Below are 23,098 nucleotides of genomic sequence, written 5' to 3'. Positions count from 1 at the left end.
AGAGGAAGCAGAGGATCCTGAGACAGTGAGAAGGAAAGAGCCTTTCAGCTTCTTACTTACCTCTCCAGTCAGTTTCCTTATGTTATCTGGGAGCTAGCGGCTGTTGCGGTCTTTCTGTCATATACTCCTCTAACAGACTTCCACTGGGACATTGAAGGGCTTAGAATGATGCATGTTGTCCTCATGTTGACTCTTCTTTTTTTCTGCATCTTGGAAAAGTGTCTGTTCTTCCAGCAGATACTCTTAGACCAGTACAATGGTTGGGACTGCTAATGGGAGTCTGAAGAGAGAGGAAGTTACTACAAGCTCAAGAGTGACATCTGGGTAAACAAACAAAAACTCCCAATGAAAACAGCAACAAAAAAAGGGCTGAACTGTGCTTGATAAGTGCTTATAAGCATCAAAAGCCACCTCAGAGGCGGCTAATAACACTGCAAATGGTGTGCAATTAAACAAATGTGTGATGAAGAAATATACGGGGTAAAAGAATGTACTAAATGTTGCGAAATGCAGCAAAGCTCTCACTGGAAGAGTGCTTCTGTTTTGATTTGGGACTGGCACTGCAGAAAATTCCCAGGAGAGCTTCATGTGCATATCCCTTGGATAACTGGTGAGCACTGAAGAGTATTTTGAGTAAACATTTTGTGCAGTAAAGTAAAATACAGTTTAGAGCGCTGGGGAAAAGAATGTGTTCAGTTGAATAAGATTGTAAGAGTGGGTTCATATTTGAGAAAATAAACAGTGCTTTTAAGTGGAAACTCCTGACCAGAAGGAGTTTCCTTTAATATTTCTTTGTGCCTTGGTGGGTGTGAGCTTTTCTATATCTATTAAGTGTCTAGTTACCTGGCATTTGCAGCAGATATAGTCAAGTTTTCTTTAACCCTGAAAAGCTTTTGAAACTGGAGATAATTATCCCTTAATAGGACAGTAAGTTGGCAATGGGATTGTAAGAACCGGTTCTAATGATCTTTTCCTACCTTAACTTTTGGCTAGGGTACTGTACCCTTTCAGCTATTTTCTGAAAGGAGCGCTGGAATCTTTTCAGAGTCTGTGGAGAGTCTGGAGTCCCAGTAGTGAGGTTTCTGGATGTGTAAACCAGTAATGCATCAATATTACTCAATGTCAGTTTTGATCACTGCCACTTAAATAATACAGTATCATGAAGGGTGCTTTTTAAGTAAACTTTATCTTCCTCATCTTACTCTCCTGGAAAGATCTGAATTATAACTACTGGAGTTTTTGATTCGGAGAACATGCTTTTTTTTTTTTTTTAATTCTCTGGTATCATTTACAAGGTTCTTGGAATCCTGTGGTGCCCGCTTTTTTTTTTTTAATTCATCCTCTATATTGGAATTACTATATTTTTCGTGTTTGTAACCTTATGTATTAATCTGAAATGAAAAGTAGCCCAAACAATAACGCTGTTCAGCAGTGATGGGTTATTTGTTGTGTGTAGATAATGTGAGAGGAAACTTAATGCAGAACGCCTCTTCCCCCCCAGGGACCACTGTCTGCAACCTTATGCTGTATGGTTTCTATTCCTGAATAGCTCTTCAACTCTGTATTCAGCAAGTTATTGGAGTACTTGAAAGTGAGTATTTCTGGAGGAGGGCGGGTTGTACATTAAAAGTGCAGCACAGGTAAACTTCTCCTTTCCCACAGCTTGGCAGAACTATCGTATTCAGTGTCCCTTTCAGTTGTGTAACTTGTGTTGTAGCTGCAACATTTGCAAGATGTGAATTGTTACAAGTTGATGTGTTCTATGCAGCCTCGTTCACGGCTTCAGAAAGACAAAGTTATTTTCCTTTTCTGCTGCTTATGTTCACTTAAGATAAGCATTTCTGCAGTACTGCTGTAAAAATTGCAGATGTGGAAGTCTCGGCCTTAAGTGCACATTAAGTATTGCTTTGCATATGTAAGCTTTATATGCCATAATGACAAAGTACATCTTACATTTTAGCTATTTAAATGGTGGCTTCTTTCTCCCACTCACCTTCTAGCTGATGAAAGGAATAGGAAAACATTCCTTGGGATAAAGAGAACATTTTGGTGATAGTCATCTTTTACTGACTTTATTCCTTTCAATTTTTGGATCCTTCCAAATACCAAGAGTCTGTTTTGTTTTGTTTCCTTAGGATTTCCTAATTTGCAAAATCTGAAATTTTCCTTATAGGGATTAAATGATGTCAGTCCTTCTTCCTCATGTGGACCTCTAAAGGGCATAATATTGCAGCTTAGAGAACTTTTTTTTTTTAATCATGAGGTCTGTGCAGTGGTTCCAGACAGCAGTGATTGTTGTAGGCTGGTGTTCTCTGGTGTGGTGGGTTGAACTTTGCTGGCAGCCAGATGCCCACCCAGCCACTCTCTCGCTCCCCTTCCTTAATAGGATAGAGGGTGAACCTAAGATGAAAAAGTTTATGGATCAAGATAAAGACAGGGAGATCACTTACAAATGACCATCATGGGCAAAACAGTCATGAGTTGGGGAAAATTAATTTCTTGCCAATTAAAATACAATTGGACGGTGAGAATGAAAGAAAAAGACTTCCTCCAGAAAGGTTCATTTCAATCTGGTATAACAGTAAAATAAAACTACTCACAAATTTCAGGGTCTTGAATACAAAGTATGAGAAAATCTGTTAGATGAAAGGGAAATACTGTGGTTTTGTGAGTGTAACTTGTATAGATAATGAGGATTGTGTAGATTTCTAGAATTTAGTTGCCTTCCTGCAAGACATTTTCTTGGTTCTCTCTGTTTGCTTTTCATCAGTGATTTCAACAAAGATAATCTTGAACTATGTTAAATAGGAGAGAGCAGTTGTGGAGCCTGCAACTTGCATGAAGCTGGAAGTTTGATACTTTTAATACCTTCCACTATAGCCTGTTGTGTTTTATATTTAATGCCAAGCGTTGTTTCCAGTTGCCATAGCATCAATTATGAGACTTCATGAATTAATTACTTAATTACGAAGCTTTTTCTGCTCATTTTACGAGAAGTTGAATATCTCCCTTTCTTTTAAAGCTATTCTAATTTAATAACAACCTAGAAACTCACATTGGCCCTTGGCTAAAATTGAAAATCCATGTTCTGCGTGACAGATCAGATTTCTAGTTACAGAAACTGGACAAGAATACAGCCATGTGTGTGCCCCCACCAGTACTTCTCTAATTTTTTTTTTTTTTTGTGGGCTTTTTTCCTTAGTATGAGCTTAAAGGAAAGGCAGTTTTAGGTGCTTGTCTGTGTGGTGGGTTTTTTATTATTTTTTTTTATTATTCGTACATTTTAATAGAAAATCCTTTGTGTAGTTCTGGGTTTGAAAAGATTGTTGGAGGTTCTATAGACATAGGAAAATCACATTTACAGTTGGTGTTTGCTTTAAATCTTCATAATGTGTTTTAGGTATAAAGCTCTACATTATTATGGTGTTATACATCAACAGATTGTAGAAAAACTCTTAATTTTGATTCAGTTCTGTTGAAGCAAATATTTGACAGACTCTATAGATGAAAGTTGTTCCTTTTGAGCTGTATGTAAATTGCTTTCATAATTGCAAGTGGAAGTGAATGTTTCTAATCAATAGGCACTGACCTAGGGCAGCTTAAAATTATTCTGATGATGTTTGTTCTTAAATTGCTGGGTTTTGTAAACAAACAAATCTTTCTTGTAGATACAGTACGTATTGTCGTGTTGGGAAGAGGTGAAACTCCAAACTATTTCTACTGCTTACATGAGATTAAAAAAAAAAAAAAAACCAACAAAAAAAATCATACCAAAGCAAAAAAACATTTGTTGCTAGTAGATGATGAAAGTCTCCAGGACACTTCAAATTATGGGCACAGCGACAGAGAGAAAATAAATATAACAGTGTCTCTCTTTTTTTTTTATATTACTAAATGATCAGATTTAATGCATTTTCCTGTTTGGCCTCTTACACACTCTCTCCAGTCTAGTCTCCCTTACCTCTCCATTATCTGTGAATTTATTCCCATCCACATATCTTCTAATAAGAGAAATCTAATCATGGCCAGCATACAGTCTTGAATGTAAATAGGATATAGTTTATCATTTGGTGCTATATAAAATAATTATGGCTATCATTTCACCTATTTTGTATGTGGTATAGCTCGGCAAAAAAAAATTACTGCTTTCATTGTTGGAGATTTAAAAACAAAAACAATAAAAACAAAACAACAACAAAAACCCCCAACCAACCAAAAAAAAACCCCAAACAAACCAATAATTTGTTCAGTATGAAAATGGCTTTATTTGTCAACACTTTCTCCGTCCTAAAACACAGAGCAGGAGAGACAGAGGAGTGGAAACAACCTGTCCCTTTTTCCCCCTTGACCCCAAATATGTTTTTCTTGGTGATATTTTTCTCAGAATTGCAAAAGAACTAAAAAAATTTTAAAGAATATTTCCCCTCTGGAGGGTGAAAATTATAATTTTATAGCTTATATAAACAGATTAACCTCAAGACTATATTGCAGTATAGCTGTCTGTATGCAAGTATAAACAGATTTATACAGCTAATGTTAAACAGTACCTGTTACAGTATAGACTAGATCTCATCTGGGTATCAAACTTGGGGGGTTTCTTCTTTAAAAGGCACTTGGGCAGATGACTCTTAAAAACCCAAATGTCAGCTCCTGTGCACACTTAAGGCACTGTTGGGCATAACAGTGATGAGACTATAAAAAATTTTTGGTTTTATATTCCTCAGTGGAAAATTTAAGTTTGACTGTTACACATTTTTCAGTTAGTGCTATGACTTAAAGCTTTTCTTGCAGTTTTAAAATGGTGTTTACAGTGGGTATGTATGATATCATGGTTTAAAATAAAAGGTAAGAGATGAAGAAATTGTCACCTAACCAAAATGTAATGAAGCACATTTTTCTCCCTAATTAGGGAGAAAAGCTGCTAGATACTCACTGTGTTGTTATGCTCCAAATGTGGTCCCAAAGCAGAGTTGCTCTTCCAATGTAACATTTTTCCCATGTTTAAAAAAACCAGCTTTTCTTGCTGCTGCTGTGATATCACCAGTAAAATTCAGATGAGTGTCTGGCTTAAAAAAAAAAAAAAAACCAAAAAAAAACCTTGCAGCCTGAGCCTTTAGAATCAAAGCTAAATTTGGGTTGTTCAGCTCTTACTAGTTCAGTGAATTTGTAGGGTTGTGAATAATCTGTCGTGAAGGCTTATACCATTTTCCTGGCTTGTGAAGCTACTGTCCTTTATTCTGTGAATGTCAAAATAAGCATTATTCTGGGGAATAAAGAGGTCACACGTGCATCTATGTATAGATTTGCTTCATCTGTCTCTTACCTTCCATTGTTTCATGTACTTGTCTTAACGGGGCTGACCTTAGGCTGGATTTAATATACACCAACCAGAGAGATGTCTGATAACCACACTGGTGAACCCCTGTAATGATGTGAGATGTGACCAGCTGGTGCGGTGGCTTACTGATGGAAGCACCACAGAAAGGTGACACACCCACCCACCCCACTGCCCCTGGCCATGGTGCTGCTACACAGCCTGGTGAAAACCAATCCTGGGAGAGGCAGCCCCTTGGCTGGTTTGTGTCCTCTTGTATCCGAAATGTAAACATGGGAAGACACTGCATGCTGGGAAGCACCTTGTGCTGGCAGGCAAATTTTCAAATACTGCCGTGCTTTCTGATGTAAAGGGATGTTGAAATACATAGTCTGAAATATTGCTTTGTAGGGTGGGGCTTCTTTGCCCCACATTCTCCTCCTGTGGAAGCTTGTCCAAAATGGGCTGCTCTTGCTCCCATCCTTCCTCTACAAGATTTTACTGACAGCAATATGCCTGCCTAGTGTAAAACCTGACATCTTAGTTTAGTAAAATGATCTGTTTTGCTAGGTTTAAACTTAAAAGAACCTCTATAAAATAACGGGGGGGGGGGGGGGGAAAGTCTTGCAAAATATGGAAGGAGTGAAATCAAACCCAGAATCTATCATGAAGTATCTCAGCAGGTAAATAGGAATTTATAGAGCTTGGATATGAAGTATATTCTTTTTGTGTAACTATTTTCAAACACAGTTGGCAGAGAATTAACTTTGTAGTAGGTAACAAATTTTGTAGGATTTTTGTGGTGTGACTGTGTTCCTCACCTAATTTTTGGTTTAGTACCCCCTTGTTAATGAACTGGAATTCTTACAAACTTCAGTTGCTGAGGGATGTTTCAAGGCAAGCTAATTTCCCTCCTTGAGTGAGAGAAGGAATTTAATCTCTTAGCTTTCTTTCTCCCTGAGTAACTTCCCAGCCACACTGGGCTTCACTCCCAGACTCCCTTCAGTTCCATCCTCAAGGGATATGTTTGTCCTTGAGGCTCCTAAATTCAGTTAGCTAACATATGTTGAAGTAATTGTGAAGACAAGACAGCTTGGTTTTGATTCTTGTTAGCATCTCATGTCAGCCCTGGACTTCAATACAAAAATTAATTTTAACTTATTAACCTGAGCTAAAACCTGGGTTGCCTTGCCTTTGCTTCTATTTTATTCTCAGTTAGCCTTTTTAAGATCAGAAGAAATCTTTTTTTCAATGTAGATATTTGTCCTCTTGAAGGAGTTGTAGAAACTTCTTTCCTAATAGTGCAGGAGAGTTTGCAGCTCTTTGCTGAGGGCTTAATCAGAAGGTTCTTTTTTCTTATGGCTTTAGTTGACTTCTGCTTCTACCCTACAATATTGTTCCAGGTCTGAATTGATGATAAACCTCCATTTAAAAAGAGGGGGGAAATCACATGGGGCAATATGAGCCTATAGTGTGTGACTTTTAGACTAAAAAAAATCTTCAAGTTCGTAGTTGAGTCTATAGTGAACCATGTCAGTAACTAGGCATGGTTACAAAGTGGTAACCACTATTCTATTCTATTCTCATAATCTTAAGTTGAAGATAAGTGGGGTTTGGGTTGTTTTTATGTTGGCATGGGATAACGAACCTCTACACACATACGCCTTTGCAAACAAGAGCAGACTGGTAAATAGGCTGTGTTAAAAGCCTATTAGAAGTTAATGAAGTCAGTAATGGTAGTATTTGAATCATTTTTTTAAACTAGTATTTTGCTCAAATTAGGGAATTTGGAAAGGAATTGAGACTGACCTCAATGCTTTTTTTTTTTTTTCTTCTTAGCTTTTAATGTCTTCACAAAACACTTCCTTTCATATTTGAAAGGAAAATATGCATTGTACATAAAAGGGGTATGACTTTTAGTTGGCTTTAATTTTGCTAGAGAAAGAGGATTAGAGTTAATTTGCCTTCCACCCTCTCAGCACAGGTTCCATTCCTGTCTAGGTAATACTGAACCTTGAATTTTGGCTTAGCATAGCACAGAATATTGCTAGAGGTGCCAGAGGAAGTACTAAGCGTCCATCTACAAAGTCGTCTTACGGTAAACATTGAATGCCACAAGCTTTTGTTGAATTAAGCTTGTGGTTTTCTACATGTATAAAGAGCAAGCTGGCTTTTTGTCTGCCCTGCGTTCTCCGTGCTCTTAGTCCTTTAGTTAGACTTTGAAGTTGGTTGGCGATTTGGATTTGGATGTTGTTTTGGTAAAGCAAGTAGCTGTCATAGCTGTTCTTTTTAAAACCCGTTGCACACAGTTACAGAACAGGTTACCAATAACAAGTTGCGTACCCCTTGCTTCTTGCATGCAAGTCACTCTAATTTATAAATAGAACTGTACTGATAGACAGAACTTGGCCTATCCTCTTGTCCTCTTATGCGAGTTATTTTGATTTAAAAATAGAACTGTCCTAGAACTGATATGTATCAACAAGGTTGTGAAAGTTCACTTCTAGACGCTACTGTAATTAAGCAGTAAGTTACAGGGAGCAGTGTGTGTCTTCTCATCAATAAAGATTTTAAAGCATGGTACTAATAATTTCAGTTTTTGAAGGAGCTATGCAATTGCAAAGTGTTGCACTTCTGCATGTTGTTCCTTTGCTGTAGCTTATGAAAACATACCCCAAATATACACGTGTGCACTTCCACAAAGAAATGACTATCATGAGCATTATAAAAAAGAAAATGCTTCTGTGAGCAAGGACTATCCAGACAGTAGAAAGTAACTGTAATTTGTAATTTATCGAACTGCGCCCTTGATCATAGCAGTGTTGCAGTATGTTTAAGCATAGGTTCTTTCTGAATGCCAATGCTTCCTTAGCATATTTTAAGGTAATTCTGCATTGTTATTGCTCTGTCTTAATTTTGTTCGCTTTTTTAACTTGGACCTCACTTCTAAAAGTTTAAATCTTCTTTGATTTCTATTGTTTTTCAAAAAAAATTGGTTTTTTTTAATTCAGGTTTTGTGTTCATGGCAGCACTTTAATATGCATAAAAGACTTTTCCTGGATGTTTGAAAATCTTGATTTTTTCAAGCAGTCTTTTCTGATTTTTCGCCTTCTACTTCAGTTACCTTAGGCATTTAAATACAGAGTTACACTGAGCATGCTAAAAGCCTAGGGATGGAAGAAGGTTAATCTGAGTAATTTCTTTAGTATAACTTAGAGATGGACTGATGTCAACAGTTGTTTGATAGTAGTTTTACTATCAGAGATAATTTGTGGGCTCTGCAGAAGAATAAAGTTGAAAGGCATGATTTGAACAATTTTTTTTTCTAAAAGCCTTTCCTAAGAAATCTCTTGTGTATTTCTGTTAAGTACTCTTATACCTAATACTTAGCTTCTCCTTCTGTCATAGTGGCTTTGCCTGGAGTAAAAGAACTTGGCAAATTTTTTGAGGTAAGAAGGAAAAGAAAGAAACCCCTCATAAAAGGGTCTAAATGTTGACATATGAATGATTACTTTAAATGGCAGAAGATAGATTCATTACATTTCGTTTCAGCGGGGTTGCTATGGTTAGCTGAGCAATATGGGGAGAGAGGAGTGTGAGAGCTTTTCCTACCTCTCAGAGCATCTTGTGACTATAAAATTCTTCTACTGCTTACTGGATTTTTCCTTCATGTTCTAAATATACCAGTGCTTGGGAGATTACTCATTTTCGTGAAAAAGAGAGAGAAAACAGGAAAAATTAAAAGGGTTCTGGAATAGGTGGCCACTGAAGGTACTGATGGTTCAGAAATAATTAAGTGCTCTGTGGGTTAAGAACAGAACATGAGTCCTAAAATCTAATAAACGCAGTTTCTATCTCATGGGCTGGACTCAGAGGTACACAGCTGTATAACTGAAGTTCAGTGGGAACCTGTGATGTTCCTCTGTCTGCATACCTGGGCTCAGTGAATGGTTTGAATGTGTCAGCTTCTTGACAGCTAACAGGTTGCTCTGGAAAGAAGAATTTTTTTCATTTTTATTCCTGAAGAAGTATGACTGTTCCTTATAACCTTTTCATTTAAGAAGTAATGCAAAATTACTTTATATGCATACAATTAGCTAAGCATGCCACAAATTACAGAGGCTTTCTTTTAGCTAGCCAGTTTAATGTGTCCAAGCCTTAACTTGTTTTTAGATGGCACACTTGAACTGTACTTGAACTCTACCTATTTGGGCTTGTTTCAGAAAATAATGTGTTGTCCAGGGGGATGCATACATAGTAAAATATAGTCTTGAAGAAAGGAGGCTTGCTTTGCATGTGCATTAGGGTAGGATGGTATTTTGAGTATTTAAGCATTGTTTTACCCACTGTTAACCAGCAGAGAGCACTTTAGTTTATAACATAACATCTGTAAAAAAATGTGAAATTGGGAAAGGCTGGGGTTCTTTTTCTTCCTCTGAGACGGCCATTAAAAACAAACTGCCTGTGAAAATTAAATTCCTGGTTTTGTGCATTATCAACAGTGTTTGTTTTGCACAAAAATACTGCTTTATAAGTAAAAAATTTTATTGTATGCCATTGACCTAAGGGAAAATTTGAGGTGAATTTTATCAGTAGTCTCTTGATAGTGTTTATTTAAACTCTGCACCTTATGAGGTACAGTTCCTCAAAATATCAGCCCTTACCAGGCTGATGTGGAGAATTATCTCCCTAGTTTGGAGCCCCAGGTTCAGATGGTGCCGGTTTGTTTCCAGTGCATGAAGACAGTGAGCACAAGGACTTGTTGCCAACACACAGAAAGCAGCTTCCGTGTGATGGTGCTGTTGTGGTTGCTCACTGAAATTCATTTGTAGAGAATGATACAAGGAGAAAGCTTTGAGGTAAATAGCATTATGAATCAGTACATTAAATCTTTTCTTAGTCTGTGGTACACGTGTTGGTTGTCATGAGTGAAATGCCACTGAAATGAGGGTGAAGGGTAGGAAGATGTCAAAAGATGGGAGGCAAGAGGATCCTAATACTGACCTCACCCCCCACCCCCAACAAACCATGTATTAACTGGAGGTTGCCTGTTTAAAGAAAAACCAACAACCACCCCCACGCCCCCAAAAAACCCCAAACAAACAACACCCTCCCTCCTGCCCCACAAGCCCCCAAGAAAACAAAACCTCTCATTGTCACTTGGCACCTCTGATGTGACTGGCGTCCTCAGAAATGGGCAAATTAGTGTTTTGCTAACTGGGGTCCACAGTACAAGTGCAGCGGATGGGGCTGTTGCATGATGCCTGCTAACCTCTTCCACCCTCTCACCTCACCCTCCCCCAGCTATCTTGGTGGGAGGGTGGAGATCCAAGGGGCAAAGTCAACATAGGAATCTGTGGATGTACTTAAAGAGGGGTGCGTAGTCTTAAATGTGGCAGTGACATAATTTGGACATGTCTTGAACGATTGCTGTCATGGCTGTTGGTAATGTGTGGCTTGTGTGTAATGTGTCTTAATGGGCACAGAAGGGAGACAATTATTGCAATGAAGTCTCTGACCTCTCCTGATTTTTTTTTTTTTTTTTTTTGTGAGACTTGTAGGGAAGTAGCCAAAGCATTCTGCGGAGTAGGTCACAGCATGTGGAAACATGATCTGTAACCTGCCAGTCCTGCACATACATGAGGCACGTAACACTTCTGTGAGAGAGCTGCATTAGTAGAGAGACTGTACAAATCCTGTCATAGGAACAGGCGTACAAGGGAGGAGCAAGCTCTCGCAGGCAGGGATAGTTGTAAATATGTGTTTTGCTGAAATAAAATATTGTTGCTGCTTTTATGAGATGCATAATTAATATTATAGACCTTATTGTTCAGAGTGGCAATTTGCAGGTCCTTTGGATGGGGATATGGAGCTGTTGGAAACATAAACATCTCATCTAGCAATTTCTTCAGCAGCGTGTTGTGCCTTTTATTGTCTGAATCTGCCTGGGAGTGGCTTTAAGATCCAGTAACCTGATCTTTTATCACTCTTGGAGGCTTCCTTTTCTGGTATGCCCTGATGCATTCAACACATGTCGGTATTGTACGCGACCGGCAATCAGAGCAATTCAGGCTCACTTTCTCCGTCTGCAAGAAACGGCAAATCATCCACTGGTGAATGCTTCTCAGACTTGTCAGCCGTCTGCAGCTAATTTCTGTGTTGCTCATCAACCCCATTTAAAAGACTGGAAGTGCTGTGGATGACCAAGCTAGAAAGCATTGACAAGATCTTATCTCAGGAGTAAAGACTAGTTAAGAATGAGAGAGGAATACGGTTTTTCTTTTCTTTAGAGGAATCAGACTGATGTCAGAACACCCAGTTTCTCACTGAGGAAAACAGAACAAGGCTGTGAGCAATTCAAGGCTGTGCAGGAGGAGCAGAGACTGCCTTTAAACAGCAGTTATTCTATTACTTGTCTGAGAAACGTCAGCAGATGGACTTTGGTTTCAGTGCTGTGAATATTTGCAGTGGCTTTGCATGTTGGAATACGAGCAGTGATCTCTTTTATTCCCCTTCCCCTGTATATTTACCTGCTGAAAAATGAGTGAGGAAGCAAAGGAGAAAAATGCTAAACCAGCTCACAGGAAAAAGAAAGGAAAAAAGGTAACTCCCTATATAGACAGCCTGCTGTAATGCCTTTTTCTAGTCATTTTGTGTTCTAGCACTTTGCTTCTGGGTGTGGAGTGGCTTTGGTTTGATAATTTGTTTAGAATAAGGATGATGGTATAATCGGGATGGTTTTGTTTATGCTAGATGCTGATGGGTGTGTTCTTTGCTAGAATCAGTAATACCATCACAACTCAGTTGTTTTGCACTATTTAAATGTTCCAGTGTTTAAATATATATTAGTTACAGAATTTCAATGTGGTTATAGTTTTCATAGTGTATTGCAAACACAGGATTAACAAGTAAACAGGTATCTAAATAAAGCCTTTTTAAAAGGAGAGACTGATAATCAACATGTGCTCTTGTAAATGAATATTATGGACATTCCTAAGAAAAGCAAGTTTTACAATAAGTTTTTATTTTTAAAAAGCTATGTTTTCTTACTGTATGCCACTGATCAGTTTTATATATTTTGGGGGCTTGGAAATATTGTGGTTAAACTAAACTCTGGAATAAAATTCCAGTTTCAGTGGAATTAAATTATGTTATGGTGTAAGTCTTTTGCCTGAGACTGTACTTAGAAAAATGAATTTGATTTTTACCTTCTATGTTGCAGTTTTTTGCTTTCCTGATATCCATGTAATTTCCCCCTCCCATTTTGAAATGGATGATTTTCATGTGTTTACACTGAACAGCCAGATTGTTAAATCTAGGAAGTTGACTTCTTCAGGTTTTTCTAACTCGTATTTTAAATATTAACTCTGTATATTAATATATAATGTGAATTTCCTCAAGTACTGTAGAAAAAGACATCTGAAAGGTTTATCATTATTGCAGAGAATATATTCAGACTCCCACCCTTTATTTTCTGAGTGTGTGTTTGCCTTCCTACCATATGAAAGTGTATGACAGCCTCATAGTTAATCCATTTCCTTGGTGAAGGATTCAGTAAAGATTGTTGAAAAAGCAAATTAAACCAGATTGGCCCCTCTATTCTCCCAGAATTGCAAAGAGCAGCTTTGGAAAGAAGCAGGGGAAAATATCATTGAAATCACTTTTAATGGTAAATTACGAATACCTTCCTGACATACAAAATGCTTCCATCAGGCATGATAGATTGCCTCAGGACTAGAAGATATATCTACAACTAAATTCTGGGGTGGGTTTTAAATTTTGACAGTGTTAATACTTTTACTCTGTTATACAAATTATTTTTATGGTGTTCACAATCTAGTTGTAGTTTTATAGCACACGCCAAGTTTCATGGTTTAAGCTCATATAGATCCATGTCTTCTAGAGGACCAACCCAACAGCCAACAAGACAGAGCAGCCCAGGTGATTTAGGATTAAACAAAGTTTGGAGTCTCACCTGTTATTCCAGCAATGACTGGTGATAGTCTACCTGTATCTTTACCTTGTAAAGGTGATAATCTCTGTGGGCAGGTGGCTGCAGCTGCCCTGTCCAAATCCACCCTCTATTGACTGGTACAGTGTGTCATTGGTCTTGGGGGAGGTGGGCGGAGGAAACTGTCGGACATGTTTACATTTGTGAGCTGCTGCTGTGAGCATTGAAGGCCAATGGCACAATGCTCGGTTGATGTCTTGCAAGGTAATAGTAAAGCCTACCATTAGGTGCCTCGAGCCTTTGCTACACGAGCTGTAGTTAACACCAGGGCGTGACTGCAAACCATTACGTTTCAATATGGAGTGGCTAGAGCTTTTTAAACCTGCAGGAAGTGTTTCACTGCTCTATTTGATTTTCCTTCATGCTGTGGGAATTTTTGAGACTGATGGGATATGCTGTATCAGGCTGAGGCGTGTCCCTCATGACTAGCGCACATCAAGGCTGCTTACATGTCAGTGTTAAACACAGGCTTGGGCCAGAATGTGCCTGATGGAAAGGGAACTACTACTCTTTTTTAAACAAGAAGCAACTGTTTCTTCTGGTCCTAGTAGAAATTTTCTCTGCTTTTCACATTTCATTGGGGGAGGGTTTTAAATTTATTGTTTTGATTCAGAAGATGACTCTCTGGCCAATGAAGAAGCACTTCGTTAACTCAGGAATGCTCTCCAAGAAGAGTTTGATAAACAAATGGTGTTTGGCTGTAAACTCCTGAGCCAGGTGAAAGCTTAACTGGGTCTGAGATTCCAGTGGGTTACAACCACCTGTCCATCCTAAAAGTAGGTATCCTGAAATGGGTATTTCCATGGCTGCCTTCCTGTTCTTTTTAGATAGTTCCTTTTTTTGGCAGCTGTGCTTTCTCCATATTTAGCCTTTCCTTTGCTTCTGTCTCATCTTCAGAGCAGAGTCGTGGCAAGTCTTCCTTCTGCTCTTTGATTGCTGAGGTACTCATTCATATCCCGTTCCCTCTTCATCAACTCTAGGTTTTCCTGTTCTTACACAATTTCTGAAATAAAGATACAGAAAGAGCAGGAGGACAGCAATGGAAAGGTCGCACAGTTTGCTATAGGGAAACCACAACCGGTAGTGTGTGTTCTGATTTTCCAGAGCTGTATGATTAAGATGTGCCACAAAAATAAGCCTTAACCTGGCAAACAGTGTCTCACTTTTGAGCGCAGACACATACAATAACTGTGCATTTAGAACAGATTGGCCACAGCAGAAGATTTTCTACAAGTGTGCTAAAAATTTCAATCTAGATGGAGAGGAGGAAGATAAGAAACAAATTGGTAGGTGTTGCTGAGATTTATTTTGAAGGATGGACAATTTAGATGAAAGCAGAACAATACTGTGTTTAGCACTGTGATATTAAGTGGGGATACAGCTTTCAAAGGATGATGAAAGTACTGCATCAATATTTATTGCTGAGGCTACATTGAACAGGAATAGCTCTGATGGAATAGGAAGCCTAATAAGTTTCTCTGTTCCATCCTTCAGGGTTCCTCTCTACCAGCAGCCTGTGCCTCTTGCACTTGAGCTTCAGTTGTCCTGCAATTTCCAGTCACGCTTTTACAGAGTCAGTGTTTTGAAACTGTCAGGTTGAATCCCTAGGCATTATGGAGTGACTTTATCTTGTATGTTTGTGTCATCACTTTTCAGTAAATTTTGGAATCTCAATTATAGAAGAGCACTGAACTTGGCTGTCACTAGAGATGTAAGATGTGTTTTGATTTTTAACAAAAGAGAATTATTCTTTCCTCTTCTCCTTCAAACTACCAGAATGAAATTAGCCATGAAAATACTTGTGGTCCTCTGAAGCTTTAAAAGATAATTAGAAGTGCATGAACAAGAAATAAATTAGACCAGCTCAAAACTTACGTAGTAAAAGATTTTTTTCAATTTAATTTTACAGTTATTTGCTGGATACCAGTCACTTCTGAGTAGTGGGAAATTTCACATTAAATTCTCATACCACAACCTTTGCTGGAAATGCATATTTTTTTTTTTTTGTTTTGGGGAATCTTTCATTCCCCTCTTCCTCTGCCCCCTCCAAGATCTTCAGACAACCTGCACAATTAATGTTGCTGATGTGTCTCTCAGTATATGTGTAGCATAAATCAGTAATGAAAGCTCCTAACAGAAACGTGTAAAGAGTTTATTTGTAAATGAACATAGGAGAGAGTTCATGCTGAACTCTTAATGTGTTTCTAGAGTAATCTGTTTATTAATCCACTTCACTGCCTTATTTAGTTGATCACTGTAGTATGATTTCAGCATTGTGTTCCATTGCTTTATGTAAAATATGTATCTGCTAGGCTGGGAGGAGTGAGCTGCTTATGCGTCAGATTGAAAATCAGTGCTTGGGGTCAGAATGTTTAGGGTGGCCAACATTACGATTTTTGGACTAATAGGAGGTTTAGCTCAATCTGCTTTTCTTGAGCCAGTAGCCTGGGCTCACCACACTGGGAACACACTTTGCAATTTCTACCAGGGAGTATTTTGCTCTGTCTGTAACTCCAAGGTTTGACTCAGCAGCATTAGTGGCTGTCTCCTGAGGCGACTCTTCCATTGTTGCACATGGTTGAAAATCTGGTCAGCAGTGTGCCTTTATTGGGATGAGAAACTTCAAGGGGCATTTGTGTGGGGGTAGGTGCTGAGAGGTCAGAGGTTCTTGGGTGTGATGAGCCATTCCCTACTGTTTTGAAAATGCAGTATCAGTAATGGTCTGGGAGAAGAGTTGTCCTTGCCTCTGGTGGAACTGGATCAGGCCCTTTATAGGCAAAGCCTGCCTCTGCTGAAATAGCATCACTGATTTCAGTGGGGACAATATTAGGGGGCCAGAGGTCTTGGCATTTCATCTTTATATGGTCAAATGATTCATCTGTGCATGTATGATTACAGTGGGACTTCTGGTGATCCTAACTCGGCACCTGTGAAGACCAACTTTCGTCATGACAACATGAGAAATGGTGTTTTGTTTCTGACATTCATCATGGTATCACACTTCTTTCAAAGCTGTCTTACAACTAGATTTACTGCTTTGGTTGCTTTAATGAACCAAGTTTATCTATGTTCAGTTCTCAAATACATCGTGGTTGTTGGGGGAGAATATTCACTGCTGTTTGCTCCCAGTGGAGAAGTACTCATTGCTAATGGTAAAGAAAATGTTTGTGGTAGACTTTTCTGAATTTTTTGTAGCTTTTAATCTATTCATAAAATTAACTTATTACTTGGAGTGTAAATTGATTTCTAAATTTGGTTTGTTCCTGACAAGCTGAGAAATTAAAATCTGCTTAATTTGTGAAATAAAATGCAAAAAGACTCTACAAGGAAACTGTCTCTCTTCTTGTCTTGGTAAATAAGGTTTACACTATGTTGTTAATTTCAAGTTTCTATGGATGATAAATGGTTCTTATAGATTTAAATTTGACTGATGGTGATGGTCTTAAACCTTAATGTGTCAATGCATCCTATGCTGAAAATTTAATTCAATGGCATGATAAACAGATTTGTTTTGGCCTTGCTTGTCAATTTCTACTTGTTCAGCTTTAACATCCATTTTATTGATGTGATAGATTCTTAACCTCATATTTTCAGCAGATATGTTAAAGAAAAAATAAAGTACAAAAAGCCCCCGGAACTTCTGGAAGATATTCCTCATTTGCATGTCCAAATAGTAAAAGCCCAAGAAAGTAGTATGAAGAAGTCTTCAATCATTAGGATTATTCTTAACTTACTTGCTCTGTTTTATAAAACTCTAGGCTTTAAAATTGTGTTCCCTTGAATCAAACACACTTACATTTTCTTGCCATCTACAATTTTTTGAATTGCCCCAGAAAATTAAAATGCATTGATTCCTGTCACCTTGACTGGAGTCACTTTGGTACATAGTAATACCATTGTTTTCTTTTATTTTGTTCCAGTCTAATAAAAACATATGTAATGGCAAGCTAAACATTTCACTTTTTTGAAATGAGCTATTTTAAGTGTTCATTTTCCCTGGGAAAAATATTCTAATTGACATTACCTAGCTTCAGTAGTTTTAGTCAACAGCTCCTAACCCATAGGTACATATGGTTAAAAAATTTTAAGTAGATGTTATTCTCATAGTCTATACGAAACAGTAAGGTGTACTATGTTGTTGAATTTTTAACATAATTCACTCTGTAGATAAGTGATAGAACTTGTAACCTGAGTGACAATCCTCCCACTTGCTGCTAAATTACCACTATTGCTAAAAAAAACAATGATTTTTTTTTTTTAAACATGCTTTTTTAACAGAGGAATCCTGCAGTTTGTGAGAGAACATGAAACCTGAGGGAGATTTTCGGATCCTGTGACATAAGTTCATCCTACAGTTTTGAGCTTTTTCCAGAAAATTCAGGTGTGAATGGTTCTTGTCCTTCTGAAGGATGCGTCTAGGAAGTAGAAGTACAATTGTGGATAAGTGCTTCAGCTGATTTTTGTTTCTCTTCTTCGTTCACCAAATTTTGCTTCCCTTGTTGTGGGGATTTTCCCCTTGCTTCAATGATCCATGTTCCCAGTTGGTATAGGACCAGTCGTTTCCCAGTGTTGCCGACTTTGAGGCCTGTGTTGCCTTTTCCTTCTTCCATTTCTTTTTCAGCATTTCTCACTGGGTTTCTGAGCTGGTCCTTCCCTTGAATGACCTCAACTTTTGCCGTGTGTTCTCCATGAGGAAATTGATGGCCTTGAGTCTGTTTTTGGGTTGAATCTTCTGTTCTCTCAATACCTTCCTCATGTTGAACTGGACACTTTATAGTGCGTTTCCATTTCTAGAATAGAGCCTGTACATTTTCACTAATATTATCACCCAAAGGACTGAGGCCCCACATGGGGTCTGGTTCCTTGGTGGCCTCTCCTGGGTGCAGTGTGGCAGAGCACAAGTGCAATGGGCAGTGTTCCAGGATGGCTTGTATGTGGGTTGCTGCTGGTGCCTGGCGCCTCAGCTGGAGGACTTCCAGTGCCTCCTACTCCATAAGCTAGGCACTTACAGTCCGGGTCAGGTTGTCTCCTTTGCAGTAAATTGTTTTGTGTACAGTTAGGTTACAGTTAGATTGGATTACATAAAGTGGGTTTGAGCTACAAGAGACACAGTGGATCAGCTTCAGTTACATACTGCAGTTTTGCAGTCATCAGTAGGACAGGAAATGATATAAAAGTTTCTGTAATAGTGTTTTTTATTAAACCACTGTGTAAACTTCAGCTTGCTCCAACTTATTTTGAATCATATGGAGACCTTTTCCAGGTTCCTTAGAACCCAGAGGGTCTCTGTTTAGCATCTGGGATTTTCTTTTTCCAAACCCTGTGACTGATGCCATTACAGAATTCGGTAGCTCTTAGTGATAGCACCTAGGCAGGTCTCGTAGGTGTTAAAATGCTTATGACATTTATGCAATGGTTATGTCTTAAACTAAAAAGACTTCGATCAATCTGTCAATTACAGATTGAGAAAACTAAATGCATCTGGCACCCCCCTTTGACTCCCAAACAAGAGCCTAGCCCTTAGTGGGCATGGGCTTGTTCCTCAGTCCATTTACCTCACTTCCACTTTGTGGAGGTAGTGGTAGAACCTGCAGCTTTCCTCCACCACTGGCTGACTCCAGGCAGGAGTAGGGGATGTTGCTCTGCAGTGTTTCAGGGCCTACAGAGAGCCAACACCCTGCTAGGAGGGAACTAACTCCATCACATTTTTGTTGAAAGGTATCTTAGCAGGGAAGAGATGATTACTAAAGTAGGCAATTTAGGGTTTTAAGCTGAAAAAATGGGGGGGGGGGGGGTATGTTTTTGAAGCTCCATATTCATTGCAAACGTTGGAGCCAGGGTACCATGACGAGCTGTTGGATCTTTCACTTGCCAAACAGGTTCAGCTTTACTTTAAATCTTAATGCTATATGAAAACATTTTATTAAATTGGTAAGTGTTAGGTCCTTATTTCAAGTGTTGAAGCTTTTGGTATCTGATCAAACCAACAATATAATGAATTCTTCTTGGCCACTCTTCTAAACACCTCCGTTTTCAATTTTGGAATATGAGCAATAGTTAAATACTTTATGGAAGTAATAGTAAAGTCCACAGTGTCTTCCAGTTATTTTCTAGCTTGCTGATGGAGGTGCAGATTGTTGCATTCCACTAACTGCTAGGTGCTAGGGCTGCCAGGGTCAGTCAGTTAGTATTTGCTGGATAAACTGAAACAGGCATGAACTTTGCTATCCCTTCATTCCCAAAGCAGCACGGAGTAAACCCTGCCTTTTTTCTTTAGCATTGAAGAAGAGGGATGAACTGGCTGGATTGGGATATGGGCTATTTTCTTTAGAATTGCTTTGATATATAATACACACCGTGTCTTATTACATCTAAATTAAATGCATAGCTTTAAGACACTTAATTTAAAGTGTTGCCATTACAGACTTGTTTCAGGTTTGCACTTAGAAGAGGTTTTTGTTGCTGAGAATTCTCTATAGCACATTAGCGATTTGTGAATGTAAATAAGGATTGATTTGTCTGAATAATTTTTTTAAGGAGTCATCATATTGTGAAAGGAATAATATAAAGCAATGTGGTGCTTCATGCTGTTCACCTTTAAGTCTGTTTCATCGTTTTGTTTAAAACTGCTGTTTAGGGGGAATAATAATTTTTTTGTGTGTGTAATAATGGTTATATAACCATTGTGTATTGCTGGTGTGTGTGGCCTTTTCCTTCTGGTTTGATGTAAGCTTATATCACTGTCAAAATGAACAGATAACTGCAAGCTGTGTTCCTCGTCTTCTCTTTTTGGATGTGTCATTCATGGCATAATCTGTAGTGAACAATTCTATTAATTCTGGGGTTTTTTTTCCTTAATGAAATAATATGAAAAACAGAAGTTAAAAAGAACACCAACAGTTTTTCCATAGTACTTGCTATTTGTGTAATTTTCCCTAATGGCGCTTTTAAGGAGATCCTCTTAGTCAAGTGGTGGTTGATGCTTTTAATCAAGGTCGCATCACTTATTTCTGTTAGTTGGTTTCTAAACTAGAAAGTAAGAATCTTTCTGAAAAGATCTGGAACATATGTAGAATTCACAGTATTGATAAGACCCTGTTAATCTGAATTATTCTAGTGTGCTGGGAATTTATAATTATCTTCAAATTTGTATCAGGGGAGTGAATGGGAGAACCTGGGAAAGGAGGAGGTGGTGGAAGAAGTGGGATTTTCAGAAGATCTGTCCAGGGTTGCGTTTCCTTGGGCAGGAGTAGGGACAGGACATTTGCCCTCTTCTGCTGGTTTCCAGCTTTTTCTTGCTGGGTACGTTTGGCTGGGGCTGTGTCTGGGCTTGTTTGCATGTTAAATACATATGGATATACTGATCTTGCAGGCTCTGAGAATAAATAATGTTTGCTATAACACTCTAAAACAGGAATCGCTATATGTGGTAAGGATGAAATTTATCCTGATGGAGATGGCCATCTTCAGGCAAAATCTCAGCTACGTGTGAAGGATGTAAACGCAGAACATACAAGCCTCAGGCAGAGTGCTGTAGGATTCACATGTACCCTAGTCAGATGGGCCTAATGCTATGCAAGTGATGCAGAGGACTCTCTTCTTTTCCCTGCTCCCCTAAACAGACCTGTAATTTCATTTACTTAATTACTGCTCTGTGTTGTTGGGAGGCAGTATCATTACTAATTAGTGATTAATATTTGCAGTAGAATGCTAGTGTGGAGTTATCACAGGGGAAAGCCTTAGCAAATAGAGCAGTGTCACTTTGAATGGTTTTCCAGCTGAAATTTTATTATCAAAGATGGTCTGTGTAATTCCGGCAGCTGGTTCCACTCATACTCTATTGAGTCTGAAGGACACATCCCAGAGAGGGGTTTTATTTAAGTGTCCTTTTATTATACAAAAACCTAAATATGGGGATGCCAGTCCACCCTAAACCATGGTGGGATCCAGCTATTTCAGTCATCCAGGCACCACAAATTTAAGCCTGTTTGGCACAGAGCAGTTTCTTACATCAATTTTTTTGTCTAACATGTAGTTTTCAAACAAATTTAGTTTTGAACACTTCATGCTCTTCATATGTGTTTGTTATATAATTCTTGTATAGCTCCATTAAAAGAATGAATGAACTGATGAGTACAAGTGACAATGGAAGCAATTAACCTCTTTCCCTTCATTACTACTTATGCTATGCTGTGTCCCTTGCTTAGAGTCCCTTCCACACCAGTTACATACAACTTCCTGGCATTTCCTTGCCACCTGGTAAGAAACAATTTTCTGTCAATAGGAACATCAGCTGTGAAATAGTTTTGGAAAGTAAAAATAGGAAGAAGTATTTCCTAGTCAGGTGAAATCAGTATCTTTGCTTTTATAGCCAGGAGAGTCATTCTACCACATATCTAAAATGAGCCTCATATGTGGAGAGGGACAGTCCCAGCTGAAAATAAAGTTTTATATTGTTTGGGAATGAGTCCATGGAGCATATAAGGATATTATTGGCCCTTTGTTTAAAGAAAGGGTAGAAGTATCATGAGAATAAGGGTAGTGATACATTTTAAGTAATAAAAAGCAGACAGCTAATGTGTATAACAGGGAAGATATGGATCTGAATCAAAGTATAGTTTGAGTTAGCTAATCCAAACCTGCTTATTTTACTGATATTTTAACAGGAAGATAAAAGGTAGTGCAAGGGTGGTACTGTGGTAATATTGTAATCACCTACTAGCAAAGCATTTGAGAGAAAAGGTTTCAAAGCAGCTGTAGCAAATTTGTGTTAAATAAGGTTTTCACATTCTTGTTCTTAAAGCAGATTTCAGCAGCCAGCTTTTGTTTAGATATACAGTATGAGAGAAATACTCTAAAAATGTGAAAATTCTGAGGAGTTTTTAAAAATTTGAGGATTTCGTTATGGAACGTCATACTTAGTAATGCAATAAACTTAGCTAAGTAAATAAATGAAAGTATTTGAAGATCAACTGCTGGCAGTTAAAATAAAACCAAACAGGATGTCTGTTCATCCACAGGTATTGATGAAGCTATACAGAATAATGAAGTATTGTATTTGCACTAAGGCCTGTAGGTGATTTGTCTGAAAGCTGAACTTTTGAAAGTGGAATATTGGCCTGAAACATTCTAATTTATGATGCTATTAAACAGAAATTGAAGAGAAAATCCAAGGCTGACTGTTCAGGGTAACTCTTAAACAGGAACATAACTTCTTTTATTGAATTTAGGAGTATAGTTAAATTCAAGAACTACAGCCTTTGTTTTTACCCAGCTCTCAAATGTACCAATCAGTTTGGCTAGCTGCATAAATGCTACCCTAATCAGTTTTACGCTGAGCCTGTTAGTGTTACTCTATTACTGGCAATTTACTATTGGGGGGGGGGGGGGGGGAATCATATGATCTGTCTGGAAACACTGAAAATTATCTTTCACGAGAGAGATTTGAAGTTTTCCTTAAAAAGTTCCCAAACCCTAGAAAGAAGAGTCCATGGGTGCTGCATGAACAATACTGTAACAGGGTCCCAACCTGGGCATTGTGCAGGATGCAGATCCCTTCTGCATTGCCCCCTAGCGTTTCGTTTAAAAACAAAACAACCCCACCCAAAACTCCAAAACAGAACCCAAATGCGACAAAACTGAAAAGTTATTTGCTTCTACCTTAATTTTTTCTCTCACTGTGCCAGACCTTTGTATTTATTTCAAATGCTGTGTCTGTGCCTTCTCATGAATCTAACTGCATGCTTCTGTTCCCTGTTTTTCCTATTAAGCTG

At 38.3% G+C, this 23,098-nt stretch overlaps 1 protein-coding gene across 3 annotated transcripts in view; it reads left to right on the top strand.

Annotated features, from left to right (window-relative positions):
- The window catches only part of ANK3 (ankyrin 3), a 382,076-nt gene that overhangs the window by 56,578 nt on the left and 302,400 nt on the right, over positions 1 to 23,098 (top strand). Inside the window, exon 1 of one of the 3 annotated variants that reach the window (XM_041127048.1) lies at positions 10,681 to 11,917. The exons of the other annotated variants lie outside the window; for them this stretch is intronic. Within the exon in view, the coding sequence (XP_040982982.1) occupies positions 11,855 to 11,917 (63 nt within the window). The 5' untranslated portion in view covers positions 10,681 to 11,854. Of the gene's footprint in view, positions 1 to 10,680; positions 11,918 to 23,098 lie in introns of those variants that run through there. 3 annotated transcript variants of the gene reach the window in all.

The sequence above is a fragment of the Aquila chrysaetos genome, chromosome 11 (assembly GCF_900496995.4).
Source record: "Aquila chrysaetos chrysaetos chromosome 11, bAquChr1.4, whole genome shotgun sequence".
Lineage (NCBI taxonomy): Eukaryota > Metazoa > Chordata > Aves > Accipitriformes > Accipitridae > Aquila > Aquila chrysaetos.
This window is presented reverse-complemented; position numbering and strand designations above follow the sequence as displayed.